We start from the raw sequence: 18,856 nt of genomic DNA, 5'->3' as shown, positions 1-18,856 counted from the left end.
CAACCTCGCGGCCAATGCTCTTTTTTCCCTTTGTCTTCTTTCCTCGTAACAACATTTTTTGCAGATTATTGCGTCGCCGCGAGACGCTCGCAAAGTAAGAGGATTTTGTATGCGTGTAATTCCATTTTCATATGAACGTTTGCGAGGCACACAGGCGCGTGTACAATGGAGAGATGATGTGACGAGTTTAATGAGCGCGGAAGAAAACGGTACACAAAGAAATTGAGTCACCCGTACCTGCTCGTCGGCTCTAATTGAACGGGATTGCTGCGCCGCGAAGGGGTGAAATTATCATCATCACCACCGCCGTCGTGCTCGGGATATTTAAAATAAAATTTTCACGAGCGAGAACCAACCCTTTCTTCTTTTTTTCCTCCTCTTTCTGTTTGCTTGACCGCCGTGTTTGAGGAGGCTTTGGCAATAATGGGAGAGTACTCAAGCGAGGAGATTTACGTTATCTCTTTAGCAAAATTGAAAAAAAAGTCCATACAAAGAAATTTTTGACAAATTTTTAACCATCGTAACTTATTTTCCATAGAGGGTTCAGTATGTCTTAAACCGAAAAGATTAATATCTTGTCGATGGCACTTTTTTTTTTTTTTTTTTTTTTTTTTTTTTTTTTAAATTTACGAAACCTGAAAAAACAATAATTAATAAACCCCCCAAGAGCCCAGCCCTTTGATAAATTATGTTACAATACATCGAAACTGAGGCTGCGCGATCGTAATTGGCGCAAGAGGTACAGCGAGAGAAGAATCAACGCGCGGGAGAGAAAGCACATAATACTCGGAGTATGAAAAAGAAAAAAAAAAAAAAAAGAAAAAAAAGTAAGGGGAGGGTACGAGCTGAGCAAACACTTTTCGCGATATTACGAGCGAAGCTTGCGGGTGGGGGGAAGGAAAATATCTCGAGGGTTTTCGCCCCGGCCAACTCGGCGATCTCTCTCTATTATTCCAAGCGCGCGCGCGTGCGATTCAATCACTTCTTCCATACCGCGGTCCTTTTTCTTTCTCTCTCGAGATGTGCACCCATCCCGTGGTCTATTATACATTACACGGACGCACGGCAGGTTATAATACACCATATACTGCCATGTTTGCACGAGCTCCGGTGTCTCATCCCGCGTTGGCCGACGCAACCCCTTTTTCTCTCCCGATTCAATAACGTCGGTCCCCTCTTTCTCTCTGTATTTTTTTTTTTTCACTTACAGTATAGCCCCTCAAAGTAATAGAAATTACCCGAGTCGACTGAATAATTTGTTCGCTGAATTTTACAATTTTTCCCTCTCTTTTATTCCTCCGAGTTGGAAGGAAAAAAAAAAAAAAAAAAAAACACCCTCCCGGCGAAACCAACTTTCAGCGAGATTATTTGGGGAACGACGAAATATGCCGAACGGAAGCGAAAATCGCCTAGCTAAACTAAAGTCGGTCGAAAAAAATACACGTATATATATAACAAACAAGCAGCCGAGTATCCTCGGAGGACCCAGGCACAACAATCGCGACGCGGACCTGCATCATCGGCTCAAGTTGGCTCGAGTATTCAACGAAAGGGAGAGAGAGGGAGAATCTCGGGCTAATACAGCCTTAAACCAGCAGTGTAGTGCTCTAATAGCGCAGAATAGAGCGAGAGTCCACCCCCTTTCTCTCTGCAATCTCCGGGGAAATGTGCGTAATCGGTGCTTTCTCACGATCGTTTGTTTATCATCCTCCTATCATGTCACGCGGATTCTGCTCCCGGTACGATGTACCCAATACAGATCGCGACAAATTATGCGCTACAGTCGGCGTGCACGTCTGACGTCGTGGGTGCTAATCCGACGCCCCGTGCATCGATTTTCCTCCGATCGCTCGCTCTTCCGCTCGGACCGACTGTGCATACGTAATTATATATATCGTGTATACGCGTGTGCGTTTCGTAAACGAGCTTCGTTTGCTCGGGTGCATCGTGTAATTACGGGACGACTCCTCGCGGCGTCCAGGTGCGATTTTCCGCATCGCTATGTTGGGGGGTGGATTTTTTTCCACGAGCGCGTTTGCTCTTTTTTTTCACCCCCTCCCCGATAATCCGTGGGCGCTTGTTTGTCGGCGGTGTACTGCCGATTTTCGCTGAAATCGGGCGTGCGTTTGTTTTATGTAAATTTATGCGTTCGTATACACAGGCCCGGTGTTTGCGATGGGATTGATGCGTGACTGGGGGTATTGATGTCGTTTTTTTTTTAACGTAATTTTCGCAGAGTTTTTTTTTTCCTACAACAACGCAGGGTTAACGATCGAGTGCGGTATCGGTGGTTCTGTTTGTTTGGCTCTTGATTTATCGAGCCTGGATAAAAAAAAAGCTCGAGTCAATACAAGTTAAATTTCAACTTAAATGAGCGAGTGTGTGATGCTCGATTGACTTCCAGCGGCTGACGAGAGTCTTACAAGAGACGCGCAAGTACGAGGGTATACTGTACGGAGAAGAGGAAAAAGAAAGAAAAGACTCCCTGTGGGGAAGAGAAAGGGGGTGGCGTTACAGTGTTTACGCAGAGTTGGATTTCCGAGCTGTCGAAATTCTTTGATCCCCGCCAAGTGGATCCTTCCGTGCGAGTGTGTTGGTTCAAGACCGTGTAATGGGTAGCACGTTGCACACAGGCAATTTAACAGAGTGTTTGGCGTTTGGGGGGAGGGGGGGTAGAATTCAGGTAATTAGGCGGGCCGTGCGCGTATATTAAAATTAATGAAGGGTTTGAGAGATACGAGCGAGGAAGCTTGGAAAAACGTTTTAACCCGATGCAAGTACACGGTGCATTTTTCATGGGGTCTTTCAATTTGTTAAAAAAGTATGTAGCACAACACGAAGGACATTGGTACATCCATGGACGTAGTCGGGGAGCAGCAATTATTCCTCCAGCTAAATTCGAAGCCTCGATTATGGAGGTTTGAAATTAGTTTCGACAAGCTCTAGATAAAAATTGATTGGACGAGCGAAATTTTGAAGAAAAAAGAAAAAAAAAAAAAAAAAAAGTTGCAAGCGCTTTGATTAAAAAAGATTTCAGCAATCGTTGCTTGTTAAAAATCCAGACGCGATCTCAAGAGCCGTGTCCCTCGGGACGGGTGCAATCGGCAATTGTCGTATGTATACGCGTGTATACACACGCAGAGCGCATCGGCTTATCAGCTATACATATACACCGTGATGTATCCACAAAAGAGAGAGAGAGAGAGAGAGGGAGCACACGTGCCGAGTCGCAGCCAATCTGCTCTCTCGGGGGGCGTAGTGTATTCCTCACCCTCGGCTGTGTGGAGCAGCGGGCGCGATCCTCGGGCCGTAAGTGGGACGGGGCAGGGGCGGCACAGGCGCGCAAGAGCAGAACAGCCGAGAGCCGTGCGGCGCGGGACTCCTGGCGTTCAAATCACGGCCGCGAGACCGCGAGCTCGCACGCGTCTTTCGCCCGCTCGCTCCTTCCTTACCCTCCAAAGTTTGGTGGTAGCATGTGGTGTCGCAACGTCAAGTACAACCTCGAGGGATAAACAGCTTACACGGTAACATGTACAGCTTGTACCGAGCGTGGTTCAGCGGTGCCGGCGAAGAGAGCTACCCAAGGCTGATGGACACCCTCTCGCCCCCGGACACGGTGATCCGGGCCGGGAACGACGGCGAGTACCACTTTGTCGCCCATCGTAGCGTCCTAGCGGCCCACAGTGGTTACCTCAAGGCTCTACTGGCGGCGACAACCGCGGACGTGTCGACCACCTCGGCTGTCCACGACGGCGCGCCCCCGCCGCCCCTCATCACCTCGATCACGGTACCTTCGACCATCGGTACGTACAATACACGCACACGCGTGTGGCTCAATGATTCCCGAGTGTACCTATTGAAACGTTGGTTGCTTGCAGGAGGCGAGGCCTTTGCGCCTCTCCTGAACTACATGTACACGGGCCGGCTCGAGGTCACGCTCGACAACATCTACACGGTCCTGCTGGCGACGCACCTGCTGCACATGCCCGGCGCCCTAGAGCAGTGTCGGGCCGCCCTCCTGAGGCTTCGCGCACCCGTGGCCAGTCCCCCCGCGCCCCCGACCTCACCACAGCCGAGCAGCAGTAGCGCGGGGGGCGGTAGTGTCCTGCGACCGGTACCGAATCGGCTCTTGAGCTCGGCGGCCTTTTGCTGGCCACAGAGCGCACAGAGCGTCGGACACGTCCTCTACCCAACGGCGCCCAGGAATCTCGAGTTGCCCCACCTGCCGACCCACCTACGGCTACCGCCTGCCCTGTCGGTCCTTCCCGGGCCCATTGTCGCACACAAGGTCGCTTCTTACGGGTGAGTCGCGGTACAACCATCACCGAGCAAGGGAGCAGTAAAAAACGAGTCATTCCCACAGGGTGAAGGAGCGCTCGGTGTCCCCGGCCTCTAGCACCTCCCAGGCGGCGCACCAGGTGGGCGGCTTGCGTTCCCAGTCCACGAGTCCGGAGCTGATTGTGGCCTCGTCGGCGAGCTCGGCGACCCAGCGGAGCGACGACCCGCAGCTGCAGCAGGAATCTTGCGCGCGAGGCAGTCCCTCGACCAGCAGCGAGCGCATATCCATCGGCGACGAGTCGCAGCTGCTGCCCCAACAACAGCAGACGCCGCGACGCCGTCGGGCCTCGCAGAAACGCCGTCGGCAGGCCAGTGTCGAAAAATCATCGTCCACCTGCGCGTCGACGGTCGGCTTGCCCGGGGTCGTCTACGACGTCGCTTGCTGCGACGGCCCTGTCCGCTTCCATCGGGTGCTCAACGAAAACTACGCGCCTTCCGCCACCACCACCACCACCACCACCACTACTTCAACTACTACTGCTTCTTCTTCTTCTTCCGTGCAGGTAACGAGTTTATTTTTCTCCATTTATTCCGTACCCCCCTGTGGAGTTGAGCAAACGGTTGGGTTTCGTAGCAGCAGCAGTGCAACGGCCGGTCGACTTTGGCTGAGGAGGGTGACCGGGAGAACGACGAGAACGAGCACAGACCGGGGCCCCACGACTCGCGGAGCGTCGTCGGGACAGGTTTGGACGGCAACGGGGAGAATTCACGCTCGGGGAGTAGCTACACGTGCGGCTTCTGCCAGCACACCTTCAAGTCCCAGTACTGTTACCGCAAGCACGCGCGTCGCCACCTGCTTCCAACGGAGGGCGACAACAATAACAACAACAACAGCAGCAGCAACGATCCCGAGTCTCGTCGGTTGGCTGCCCATCCGCAGCCATTGCCCGGACCTGCGGCTCGTCGACCGGCGCAACAGCAGACGTCGGCGGGCTCGGCGGTGCAGCAGCTAAACCAGGAGGGCAGGAAGCGCGAGGTGCGCCTACTCGACCTGAACGTGCAATATTACCCGTGCAAGATATGCGGGAGCAAGTTCCCGAGCTACTACTTCGTGCACAAGCACCGCAAGCTCTGCCACGCCAACGTCGACGAGCCGCAGGTACGGAGCAACGGCGCCGACGACCAACAGCTCGGGGCCAAGGGTGCGCTGCAGTTGGGCCAGCCGAGCACGAGCGACGGTGGCCAGCAGCCGGCCTGAAACTTCAGGCCGTGGGTGCGCGCGGATTTTCAGCCCGACGCCCTCGTCCCGAGTGAAAAGGATGACTCCTCCGAGTAGCCGAGTGCAGGAGGTGCAAACGAACGTATACCGTGTTGGTGAATTGTTCGAGTGCAAGGGAAAGTTGTGAAATTGTGTGGTATCGTGAAATTTACGAGCTAGACTCGCCAGTGAACTGATATACGGTGCGCGTTTCACGTTACGTTGTACATAAACTCATTTCATTAGAGGTGTACTGGGAGAAAAAGGTCACGTATATTAGCAGATTTTATTTTTTTTTCCTCCAAAAGTAAAGAACGCTTTTTCATAAGTTTCTGTACTACAAAGTTATGTAAATTGTAATTAATTGAAATAAATCTCAACTGTACAAATGTATACAAAAATGGCCTCTATTACTTTCCCTGTCTTCTCGGGTGCATTGAACATTCATCGATCGATTATCATTGTAATAAAAAAAAAAAAAAAAATTCCAAACCAATAGCGTTCTACGACGCACGCGAATAATGGGGCTGGTGGGAATTGTTTTTGAAAAATCGCTTTGAATCAAATTTAGTTTCAAACATCAAATAAATCGGGTTACCAATATAAAATTCGACTCACCAGTCGGGTCCATACCTTGTGTTTCCTCGTCGCTGGTTTCCATGGGTGCCGCGTGGTTCTCCTTCTTTTTGTCTTTCGACCTACTGGTAGACGTCGAGCCACCGATCCCCGCATTTTTCTTCTTATCCTTTTGCTCGTGCTGCAGATTACATGGCGTATTGTTCGCGTTCGCCACACTCGATGACGAGGATAATGCACTCTTCCCTTCGATCCTGAAAAATCAATTTTACCCCATTACGTACAATCGACCGTTTGCCTTAATTAACAAATCGATGGTATTTTAATTTTCAGAGCTTTTCCAAATTGGAAAATTAACTAGCGGGGAAGTAACTATACGGTAGATGTACGCGAGAGAACCCTGAGTAATACGAAAATGCAAATCTTTCTTTGGTCTCTCTCCCTCAGGACGATTGCACTGCCTACATGAAATCTGTGAACTCTTGACTCAATTAAGGTGATGAACGTCGGATGGATGCCCGGGCAAACATTGTCCGCTAACCAATAACCATTGATTAGCATTTCAATCTGCTAATGTTCGATTTCTGTCTCCCTCGTAGCAGCGGGTAGCAAGACAAAGACAGGGATCGAGCGTCAAATTAATATTCGACAGGACTTTGCCAGGATTTCAGATAAAATTTTGCATTTGGTGCGTTAGACAAGCGTATATACATGTGTATGCGCCGTGAAGGGATAGGCCGTCGTCTGCTCTCAGCCTCCCTTTCCGATAACCCGTCGACACTCGAAAGAGAGAGAGAATGAAACAGGGTGCTCTCGCCTTGTTTGCCCATGAAATCTCTTCCACCTAGTGCCCACGAGCACCAAATCATTTAATTGGCTCATAGTTTCGAATTGATTAAAACAAGAGCGATCTCTCTCTCTCTTCCATCGATTCCAATATGAGATTAACTTTATGCATTTTAACCGTTTGCTTTGCACTTTTTGGTTATTACATTTTTTCCCCTTTTTAGTTGATGGATTACACAAAACAAAAATTGACTATTTTTTGTACAATACTCACTTTATTTCCCGACCGGATAATGTCTCCGAACTCGACTGAGACTCCTCCTTGATATCTTTGAGCAGTAACGTATCTTTAGGCTCAATTTTGATATCCTTGTTCTCCTTGTTCGCCTCACGGGCGTCCTTGGCGCTTACGGATGATGAAGACGTCGTGGTGAGTACAGTCGGCGCCGACGACGTTATCGTCGTCGTTATCGTCGTCGTCGTCGCGCCTGTAATCGGGACGGATGCTGACGCTGTCACAGCTGTCGACGTCGTTATCGTCGTCGTCGCGCTAGACGCTGCCATGGACTCCGGGGATACGCTTGTACTATTACTATTACTACAGCTAGCAGCCACAACAGCTGTGGTCAACGATGACGCGGTGCTCGTTACCGAAGTCGTCGTCGTCGACGAAGCCGTGGACGAGGTCGTCGACGGCGCCGATGTCGTCGTCGAGACCACGCTATTACTACTATTACTACTGCTCGCCGACGCCGAGCTACTAGTCTGCGGATTCTCTTGTGTTTTCTGTTGCTGCTCACGCTGCAGCCTCGTCGTCACTCCAGTCGTCAAACAATCCATAGGTCCGATCGCAGAGTTACTATTATTTACCTGAAAAAGACAAAATCAGTCATTGTTATGGCTCTTAACTAGCAAACTATTCTACTTTTGTCGATTTGACCGTTACCTTATTATTAGGATTGTTTCGCGTACTGCGCGTACGCCTCGACTTCCTCAATAGCTGCTTATAATTTTCCGCCTTTTTGGTAAGGTAGTAGTGATGCACGCAATCGGAGACGGATTTGTGATCAAACGACTGGGCAATAGCCCCAAAGTTCTTTGGATGCTGGAGATACTTTTCCTTGAACACCTCGTGCTCGGTTTTGATCCATATGTTGATCAGCTTCCTCTCACTGTGCACCGCTTCGAGCTCCTCCGGCTGTAGCAGGCCATTTCGGTTTTGAAATGCAATTTTCCGCTGCTTCTTATCCAGTAGCAGTGGAGGGATCACAGCGTAAGAGCGCATCTTTTTGTCCTCCATCTGCAAGCACACGTTTGTGTTTCCATTGTTTTTCATTTTTAGCTCATTTTTCGGTCTCTCTCTATGTATCTTTTTTTTTTTTTTTTTTTTTTTCTTTTTTTTTCTTTCACCTCGAGCACGAAAGAGAATAAGTGTAAATCACTAATTGTAAAAAATTAATATTTAAAATAAAAATAATTTAAAACAGCAATTGCTTGACTACATTATGTGGTTATTTAAGTATTTACTACAATTAAATTAGTTTAATTTACATAAATTACTTTTTTAAATAATATACAATAAAGTACTGCGTGATTGTAAATGCAAATTTTTTTTTCTTTTTTTTTTTTTAAAGGGTATAAAGCAAATGTACAGTACTAACCTTACGGGCTATCAACTCATTTCTTAGCTCAGGTGACAACTCTTCCTAGGGTAATAGCAATGATAAGAATCTTCCATGACGAGAGTTTCGCGATTTCAGATAAATATATATATATATATATATATATATATATATATTTCCCGATAATGAATAATTAAAATACAGTACAAATACAGTAATCGTCGTTTAATTGTAACAGAGAAAATAAGCAGTATCAGAAATTTTACTGAACATAGATAACAGGTTTTTTTTTTTCAGTAGTACTGTACGTTAAGGATAGTCTCGTCTGCAGATAAGTGCGTCCATTTCCATCCACTGGGTTCACTTCCTGACCTTAGCTCGGTCGACATATCAGCGCACTCGATAAAAGAGCGTGCGGGCGTGCGAGCAAGTATAGACAAAAATCAATAATATTTTACATAACGGCCGGTAACATGATACAACGCCAGCGCAGATATCACTTGTACCAACCAAGAAAATCAATATAAAGCTCCAAACGGTACAAAGTCTCGTGAATAACGTTGCCGTGGATTAATTAGTAAGGAAATGTTGTTGCTGTTGTTTAGGACTTTGATGAGACGAATGAATGTCACGGGAGATATATACATATGACTGCTAGTGCAGGGACACAGTCAATAATATTCACAATAACTGGATAAAATGGAGTGATGCGATCGTGAAGCCGTTAGTTGCATGTTTCGACATTGTCCGTGATGACAAGCAGAAACGCTCGCAAGCAACATGTAGGCACGAGTGTTAGTCACACATGAGAATCGAAAATTGCAGATGTTAGTTGATTTTGGATTGAACATTGATGAAACGAACTAAGCTTCCCTTTTATTAATAATAATAACTCAGCAGTTTGATTAGACAGTTTTAAAGCATCAATCAAATTAGTTTATAATGTTAACACATGAAAAGAAATATGAATACGGGTTTACTTGCCCTTTGTATTAATAATAAAAACTCTGTCAAGCCACCATAGGGTTAGTCAAGCGCATAATATCAATTTTCAATTATAGGGATAATCCCAAGCACACATATTTTGTCATAAAAATGTTTTCACCTTTTCTCTTTCGCCTCAATTTTCTAAATCAACACTCTAACGTATAAATTGAGATGTCGACGAATATTAAGCTTTTTTACGTGATCAACAAACAAAAACTCTCACTAATACAAAAAAACAAAAACTATGTTTCAGTAGGCACTTTTATTCCTCGACATCTCAATTGATTCCCAAAAAATCAAGTAAAGCCACTCTTGACAATAATAAACGTAAAAATATCGCCATGGACATAAAAACGTACGAAAAAAAAGGGTTAAAAAGTAACAAAAAAATACCTCCTGCTCCTGCAGGCCGTCCATGATTTCTTCAAGATCGGCCTCGCTCTTGATACGGGCGCCGACCCTGTTGAAACGCTCCTTGTCCTCGCGCTGCTTACGCAGCTCCGGGAAGACTTTCTCGAAAAACTCGCGGTTCTTGGCCTCCTTGGTCTTACGCTTTTGCGTCGCCTCGAGCCTTTCGACCTTACGATGCCACTCCTGCACCTCCTGAGCGTACGTTTGGGACTGATGGTTGTGCCTGGCGGCACGTTCCGAGTGCTCTCTACGCAAACGCTTCACGAGGTGGGCTTTTAGGCACTGATGCCTCGCTCGGTTCTCGTGATAAACGCTCGTGTCCGATGGTTGATTGTACAATGGCAGTTTCACTATCGGACCTAGCTTCTCCAACAGTCTGTGGGCCTCATCCGCTTTTTTCTACAATTCGTCATTAATAGTCATTGCCGAGCCACTCTAATTCTCTCAGTAAAACAGCAAAGCTTTCCACCAGACTTTGGCTTACCCTGTTATCCGCGTAGATTTTCTGTATGATAGACTGATGCTTGGGCTGCGAGGTCTCCTCCGCAGGCTGCCTACCGACCTCCGACTGACTATCCTCCAGCTCTTTCAGCTTTTTCCGAAGTATGGAACACCGCGACTCCCTCGTTGTTATTTCGTTATCGAGTTTACCGAGCTGCGAAAGGAGATCATCTTTGGTCGTCTTTAGCGCCAGATCCTCTTGCGTGTTGGGTTCCGGCAGAGTCGGCGATATCGCCTCTGTTTGCGGTGTGTAAGCACCTGCCGACGGCTGTAACGAAAACTATTCATTAGATATCGGCTTGCAGAAGAGTCAGGATCGACTTATACAATCGAGACTTACCCTCGTGTCTATCCTGAGCGGCTGTAGTTGCACCGGCTTCGGCTTGACCGTCTCCTGGATCCCCGTGATCCTCTGGCACTCCGACTGCGCTATCGACTGCTGTTGCTGTTGTTGCGACGACGCGATCTGCGGGGGAGGCTGAACGAGCCGGATCTTTTTGAAGGGTGGCGAGTCCTGCTGGAGTTGGGCCATATCCACGGGACTCGGCCTGTACTCCTGAGGCTGCATCGAGAGTATCGTCGGGCCACCGGTACCACAGCGACTCGCATTGCGAACAGCGGACGCGTGGTAATCAGATGGAGCCGTTGGCGAGGCCGAGGGTGGTATCGAGACCGGCGACGTCAGGAGCATCCTCGGCCGATCACCCCTGCTCATGTATTCGTTGCCGACCCCGATGACCTGCGACGACGCTGGACTACTGCTCACGCCTATCGCCACCCGGTCGTTCACCTGTAATTATTTAATGACAGTGTTATTTAAAAAAGACGCACTTTTGTCGTTTTACCGACAAGCCGTAGTATTATCACTACACCAGATAAAAATAGAAAAAGGGCAGCTCGAGCATTGGAAAATCAAATACATTCTTTCGATGCTGAAAAATTGATACGATCGCGATACCGAAATAATCTTTCGAACGCAAACCGACGGCACAAACTTCGTGCATCATTGACGAGTCGAGCTTGCTTATTCCCAGCAAAGCTCACGAAAGCAAGCTTGAATCGTACATTTCTTCTTCGAGTTCTTACTTTCGGTCAAACAGTGTGTAATATGGTAACGCTCGAGGCATTTATCTTATAAACACAATGTTATGACGAGGGTCAGCGGGAGCATTGTATACATATATATGCATGAGGCATGCATCGACCGAGCGAGAGAGAAAGAAAATAAAACAGATAGGAAACAAAAACACCGATGGGAGAAGTAAGAGAAGAAAGAATGCGCGCGAAACCAAAGAAACGGCTTAACAAAACCTACACGAGCTGTACATTATACGCGCGCAATCTCGTGTGTCTGTGTGTGCATGTGCGTGGTGAATGAAAAAAAAAAAAAGAAGCGAGTGGGTGAAGATAACTTTCACCCGCCCACTGTGCATATATAATACGCGTGTTGTGTTTACGTGTAAGGCGAGCCCATGGAGAAGGGCTTTTTGCGGACCATTAGTCACGCCAGGGGCCATTGTTGGCGGGTCAAAGTTTCGCGTTGCTGGTATGGAAAAAAATAAATAAATAAAAAGAGATAGAAGAACGAGACGAGCACACATAAAACATGTATGTATTTCCCTCCTCGCAATTACGGCAGCCAGAACCATAGCCACCGCGGACGCGGCCGCCGCTCAGTCTGTAAACAAATCGATAAGCAGGCGTGTGTGTGTATGTATAGGTACGCGTGGAGTAGCGAAAATACGCTCGCAGGTTGGTGTACACCAGCCCCACGCGATTTCCCATATATGGCCTACATACATACGTGTAGCGGGTGTGTACAAGGGCCTCGATGATATTCCGAGAAACGCAGGGGCTACTTCCTTCCTGCATAAGAGGGACATTCTCGAGGTGGAGGGATCTTTGCATAAATAGGAGACGAAACCCTCTTATTTATCATATCTGTGCCTTGTACCGTGGTTTGACCCAGAGAGAAAGGACGCGTACGAGAATAGCTTTGGCGCGATACTTTCAACTGGGAACGTACGGTGAATCAAATATTCAATTATGCATGAACGAACAAAGTTTTATTCGCACAGCTATACGTGTATCTAAAGGAAGAAGGGAAAAAGAAAAGTACATGTAAATCGATAAAAAAAAAAGTCCCGTTATATACCAATCCATCGCACGCGTGTTCGTGGAAAATAAATGCACATACTGAGATGAAGCACAATGGAACAATATAGATTTGAGCCCGAGTCTTCCGCGCTCGTGGAAGAAAAACGATTCAATGGGCCATTGAAAGGCTTGGCAACCGAGCAGGGAATTTTCTTGTGGAAAATTGTGCTTCGATGTAATCACGCGCATTATACCTCTAACGAGCGAGATATCATTTTGACGAGTTTTATCTTTATCTTCCAGGTCATTAATAAAAAAAAAAAAAAGAAAAAAGAAGAAAAAAAAACGATCTGCCGATGGTTACGACTCACGTTTGGACTGGAGTTTCTGTAGGGGTCCCTGCTGTAGGCGGCAGTCGCGCCAGTGACACCCGAGGCCGGCGACGGGACCGAGGGTGGATGCTGCCTACTGGCAACCTGCTGCTGAACGATCGAGGAGGGACCCGAGGAAGCTGAGACTGGCGATGCCGAGTTTGAGGATGCCACCTGGGCCACCGAGACCGCCTGAGCCGTTGGCGGGTGTGGGTGTGGCGGAGGTGGTGGCATGTACGGATGAACGAAGCGCAGGCCCGACGGCACCGGCACCACCGGCGGTACCGTGATGTTCATTATCGTGATCAGGCCGCTCGGATCGCTATTTCCTTGCTGCAAAAAGTAATTTATTATTATTCTACCGATCCATTTGATCTCGTGGTCAGTCAAATGATTGGTAGTAACTAACCGTGTGTTGATCCCGCGACGAGGAGACAGAGGAAGGGGGTGGGGGGTGTAGTCCCGCTGGTGGCTGGCCAGGGCCGCCAGCCGAGCCACTGTTCATCGCCAAGGTGCCCAGCGATGATGAGGTGGCTGCGCCGGCGGCGACCTGCTGGTGCTGTGCCTGCTGTTGCTGCTGGAAATGATGTTGTTGCTGTTGCAGGTGCGGGTAGTGGTAATAATGGTGCGGCGGCGGTGGCGGCTGCTGTTGCTGCTGCTGCTGATGATGGGGGCCCTGAGCAACGACACCACTCCCGGTAGGCGGCTGAGACTGATGCTGTGGCTGATGAGACAGCAGCTGATGTTGTTGTTGTTGTTGTTGTTGTTGTTGTTGTTGTTGTTGCTGCTGTTGATGGTGATGATGGGGTTGTTGTTGCTGAGGCGGCGGTGGCGGCGGTGGCTGATGCGGGTAGGGCTGTATATTAAGGTGGTGCTGGTGCTGCTGCTGTTGTTGTTGCTGCTGATGGTGGTGGTGGTGGTGGTGGAGGTGGTGCTGCTGCTGCTGAGGGTAGCGAGCCGCCCCACCGCCGCCGAGGGCGAGGCTGCCGGCGCCACCGCCGCCGGCCCCCGCCGCAGCAGCGCCGCCCCCGACGGCCCCGACACCGCTACCCTCGACCGTCCGCGGAGACACCGCTCGATGTGAGTTGGGACCGTAGCTCTGCTGGGGCCTAAAAACAACATTCGATATTATCATCAACTCATGTCACCTTTGGGCATGAAATCCCGTTTAATCATCGCACACCAAGGCTCTTTTTCTCCCTTTCCCTCTCAATAATATTTTTCATTTCCCGTGAATCAGGAATGTCGTGCATAATAGTAGTAATGAAAAAGGGGATTTTCAGTTGGGCGGAAGAGAGAAATTTCTCCTCGGATTACGGCAAAAGTTTCGCAACAACTTTCTTACTTTCAAGGCGAAGGGTACACCGACGGAGGAAAGAAAAAGGTGAGAGAAATAAAATTGCAAAAAGTTCGACGTCGATTAATCGCACCGCGCGAGCGCCCCATGAACTTTCAGAGAATCACTTTATTACGAAAGTTCGGCCCTGCCAGGGTTGTTACACCATTGTTCCGAAACCGTATATAAATACGATCCAACTCTGTTCACGTGACCGGGAACTATACCAATGTTATCTTTAACCCTTCCATTTCCATACCAATGACCAATTTGAGAACCAAAAAAAATAGAAATGGCCCCACTTTGGCCAATATGATTAAATTATTATTGAGAGTGTAGAGTGTAGAGTGTGTTTATTTAAGCTAAGGACCTACGGTCCATATTAGCCTAGGCTGAAGTCCTTACAAGACTGCTAAAAGCAGTTTTTACAATGTTAGTGACACGCAGGTCACAATAGTATAGGATATATCACAGATAAATTAATTACAATAATGTCATTTAAAATAAAATTGTGCATATAAGCATCTAAATTAACACGCGTCACTAGTAACTCTGCGGTATTCGAATTTCTGAGGTTGATTGCATTTGGTGAGGCAGACTTGAAAGTAAATAAATAGTTCAGCAATATATGCAGGTCTTTGTGCTGTAAGGATTCCTTGCAGAAGGCACAGCATAACATATCTTCTTCTGTTAGAATATGACATAATACCATACTTTTTATAAGCTGGTGTTATATGCTCAAATTTTCGAATATCATATATGAGGCGAAGGGCAGTATTCAAGCAACGAGTCATCTTAAGCTCCATTTCCGACGATAAGTCATAAAAGAGAGACGCGCAGTAATCCAGGTGTGGAAATATAAGTGTACGTACCAAGAGAAGTCTAGTGCTACTCGAGGGACTGTACTTAAAGCGCCTAATCTGTGCTAATGCAGAATAACATTTGTTTGCAACTATCGTACAATGTGGTCTCCACGTCAATGTGCTGTCAAGCACGACTCCCAGCAGCTTAACTTGTTCAGTGGGTTCAATAATTATTCCATTAAATAATATAACAGGTAATGAGTTATTTGAATGTAGACGACCATTTATACCTCTAGTGCCAAACCAAGTCACTTTCGTTTTTTTATCATTAGCAATAAGGCCATTTACATCTAACCACATTAAGACATCTTCTAGAATTTTATTCACCTTCTGTATAATATTTCTGGCCTCTTGGACCTTACCTTGTTTATAAAAACAAAAGTCATCAGCATAAATATGATATTTACAATCTCTGCAATTTACTGAAATATCATTGAAAAAAATTGAGAAAAGCAATGGCCCAAGTAAACTTCTCTGAGGCACACCCGAGCCACGAAAGAGTGTCTGAGAAAGTTCACCAGTGGGTGCACGAACGGTCTGCGATCTCTCAGTCAAGTAAGATCCGATCCACGATGCCGCAACATCAGAGAAACCAATGGTCAAAAGTTTGGCAACAAGTAAGTCAATATTGACCACATCAAAGGCTCGTGACTGATCAAGGCTTATCATCAGTGTAACACAGTTCCTGTCCATAGCCTCCCTAATGTCATCGACTATTCGGATCAGTGCAGTGTGGCAGCTGTGCTGTCTTCGGAAACCAGACTGAAAACAATCGAGTATATCATTCTCATCAAGATAACTCGTTATTTGCTTCAATGCACCGAGGCTTACTCTATCTTGAAGAAATAATTTTTTTCGATATTGAGGCGGCAATTCAATCACACACGATCTATGTTTTTTGTTACGTGCTGGTTATAGATGTACAACTTTTATTTCTTCTTGTTTACATTCACGAAGTTTTTGTGATGTCAGGCTACTGTGAATTTTGTCTTTAGTGTATTCAACAGGTATACCATATGTATGATGATGCGTGGGTTTAACTTCAAGTCCCAATTTTACTAAATTAGGGCATTTTATCAAATTTTGTAGCTCCTCACCCTCAACAACTACTGATTTGTTAGGGGTCAATGTAACTCGCCCAACTTTCAGGCCCAAATCAGCTACAGAGATAAATTTCAATGCATTTTGAGTGTCCAAAGCTGCTTTGTATTCTTTAGCATATTGATTGAAAAAAATTATCCTTACTCGAGTCTCATTTCTTATTGGAATTGATTTACCATTGCCAAATACTACATTACTATGTGCGCCTCGTCCCACAACATCAGCAAATGTTTTAGCTTTTCTTGTAGCTGGCCATGTCCGATTTTCTGCGACAGTCAGAGGTAATCTGTCAATTATCTGTTGCAATTTAAGTTCGCTATTATGACGTTCCTCTTCAACTGCAAGTTTAGCCAAATATGCAGAAGATATACTGATCAACGCAGAATTAAGAGAGTTTATAGCAGTTTGCAGTGCTGACTTGACTGACTTTTCTCTTTCATTACACAATCGCTGTAACAAAACATCAACATCATGTTTGGTACGTTTGAACAGCAGACGAACCTTAGAAGCAGACAGCGTGGAGTCATCGTCGTCATCCGTATTGTCTGCACTCGAAGCATTGCTATCCCTCTCCTCCTCTCTTCCGTCTCCCTCATCCTCACTCATATCAACAGCTGTTACTGTACTCACCCGAGAGAGAGAGAGAGCGGTGATAAAGACAGGCAGAAAGCAGTACCCATATGTGAAACTCATCAACACAAGCATATTGTTCTTCAGTGTGCCAATCACATAAATATATCCACCTGCCCGCCAAGAAAAGGACCCAATAAACTTTCAACCCCTTTTTCCGCTTCTGCACCTTCCTCACTGTATACATCTGTACACCAACAAACGAGTATTTAGCGACCGCGCCTTTTTCGCGTTATCAGTCGTCGTATACACGTATCGATCAGCGTCTGCAGCTGTTTCCGAGAGCTTCCTCACCCCCCCCCCCCAAGACTTTTTTTCTCTGCTTCCAGTCATCACCGTAAGCCAAAAATGTATATTCTCGTGCAAGGCCCAGTCGGCGACGAAAACTCCTTTCCGCTAATTTCGAGAGGATCCCTCGTCCGCTAAATTGACCTTTGGGCTTTTTCTTGTGTTGCATATGATGATGTTGGGTGAGAAGGGCTGTAGATGTATTAAAAACCAAGCCAGCCCCGCGGCTACGGAGCAGCCACAGCCTTAATTAACGTCACGACCGAGTTAACTTTGTACAGTTTGCTATTATTTTTTTTTTTTTTTTTTTTTTATATCAAGATACCAGGGAAGGAAGCTTCGTGCTTTATAATATGTTGTTCATCAATAATCCAGCAGCCAACACATCCTACCAATTAATTAGTCACCGTGTGCGATTTTCCCCTTTGAAATCTATAGCCAAGCGCAATTTTACAAGGGGGGAGAGGGGGAGGAGAAAAAAAAAAGAAAAGAAATCTGATTAAATCAACAAAGTTTCGGCTCTCCTCCTCCCGCTTTTTCTCATTAGCCGGTGAAATAAATCGTGTACCACTCTCAAGAGAGAGAGAGAGAGAGGAGCACTGTGTCCTCGGGTAACGATGATAATGTTGTCGCGGGCAAGAAGGTTGCAGCAGCGACTCTATTGTACCACAACAACTAGGTATATATACTACATGCGTGCATCTGCCGGGTCATATTTTTTAAAATTGAACCATCACCTATGTATGTATAGATTAAGCGTGAACTCATAAAAGGGGGGGGGGGATGGGAAATCATGAATGCGCTGGAAATATTCCAAACACGTTTTAACTACGTATATACATGACATACACACACCACCACTGTACCATCATCGCATCATTATTCGTCTCTGTGTACATGTATTTTTTACAATAAAACAAAAAGAAATTATCTTTTCGCGTGTCAATATTTTCCCTCCTTCGACGCAGCAATCGAAATCAAATCGAAGCAAAAAAAAAAAAACCAACCCCCCCCTACGGTCGCGTCTATAGGTAATTTGGACATTTTCCGAAAATAACAAAAGCGTACGTGGGGCAAGTGTATACTTGAATCACGGCCGAGGAATAGGTGTAATGCGCTCTCGTATTACTTTGCACGTCTACTACATATACCTACAACGTTATATTATACATGCGCGAGCTACCGCTACACATATTATATTCGGATCGATAGCCGCGTCGTCGTCGAGTGAACTGACCCCGAGGACCCTGCCCGTTATATCGGTTCGGAGAGTTATCACTTATCAATGACTTTTAATTGGACTGGCTTACTCTCATACACGTAGACCTACTGCAAGTCAAACCCCATCACCCTATACCTTTTTTTTACTTTTCTTACGTCTATCTGAAAAATCAAATTTTCCCTCATGTATACGCACACTTATGTTACACCTGTACAGGACCCGCTGTGGAGTAACAGGAGAATTCGCTTGAATCGATCAATTTGCATTTATAGAAACGCGCGAGTGCTCGTATAATTATTGCACATCAACAATTATGATTATTCCGATCCGTCCAAGTGAAAGCTTCGTACCATTTGTGACATATATATACTTCGTACAAACGAAAAGAAAGTTTTTTCCTCTTTTCACAAAAGTTACACGTTGTAGTACAAACACACGTGACTACACGTCGCAAACAAAAATTAAGATAAATGATTCATCAAACAAACACACGTACATAACATAAATAGAAGGTGGTGTAGTAACCACA

General features: G+C 46.5%; 2 protein-coding genes across 3 annotated transcripts in view; one reads left to right on the top strand and one right to left on the bottom strand.

The window, feature by feature from the left end:
• Smr (nuclear receptor corepressor smrter) overlaps positions 1–18,856 on the bottom strand; it is a 55,344-nt gene that overhangs the window by 12,538 nt on the left and 23,950 nt on the right. The window contains exons 2-10 of one of the 2 annotated variants that reach the window (XM_089596145.1): positions 13,297–13,996; positions 12,888–13,220; positions 10,760–11,209; positions 10,403–10,687; positions 9,901–10,317; positions 8,560–8,604; positions 7,845–8,198; positions 7,173–7,768; positions 6,155–6,366 (exon numbers count right to left, since the gene is read on the bottom strand). In XM_089596145.1, coding sequence (XP_089452271.1) covers positions 6,155–6,366; positions 7,173–7,768; positions 7,845–8,198; positions 8,560–8,604; positions 9,901–10,317; positions 10,403–10,687; positions 10,760–11,209; positions 12,888–13,220; positions 13,297–13,996 — 3,392 coding nt within the window. The remainder of the gene's footprint in view (positions 1–6,154; positions 6,367–7,172; positions 7,769–7,844; positions 8,199–8,559; positions 8,605–9,900; positions 10,318–10,402; positions 10,688–10,759; positions 11,210–12,887; positions 13,221–13,296; positions 13,997–18,856) is intronic. The other variant, XM_089596146.1, reaches the window with a different exon arrangement.
• On the top strand, positions 3,530–5,536 carry LOC149373411 (uncharacterized). The gene is made up of 4 exons (XM_089596199.1): positions 3,530–3,803; positions 3,879–4,302; positions 4,364–4,841; positions 4,913–5,536. The coding sequence occupies exons 1-4, from the start codon at positions 3,530–3,532 to the stop codon at positions 5,534–5,536; spliced, it is 1,800 nt and encodes a 599-aa protein (XP_089452325.1).

The sequence above is a fragment of the Copidosoma floridanum genome, unplaced genomic scaffold, assembly GCF_036245765.1.
Source record: "Copidosoma floridanum isolate Cflo_tuat_1 unplaced genomic scaffold, Cflo_Japanese_pri ptg000030l, whole genome shotgun sequence".
NCBI classification, from domain to species: domain Eukaryota; kingdom Metazoa; phylum Arthropoda; class Insecta; order Hymenoptera; family Encyrtidae; genus Copidosoma; species Copidosoma floridanum.
Note: the sequence above shows the minus strand (reverse complement) of the source record. Positions and strands in the feature narration are given on the sequence as shown.

Coding starts and splice junctions, on each gene's coding strand:
- LOC149373411 (XM_089596199.1), top strand. CDS start 3,530: ATGTACAGCTTGTACCGAGCGTGGTTCAGCGGTGCCGGCGAAGAGAGC. Junction 3,804..3,878: donor CACGGTACCTTCGACCATCG/GTACGTACAATA, acceptor GGTTGCTTGCAG/GAGGCGAGGCCTTTGCGCCT. Junction 4,303..4,363: donor CACAAGGTCGCTTCTTACGG/GTGAGTCGCGGT, acceptor TCATTCCCACAG/GGTGAAGGAGCGCTCGGTGT.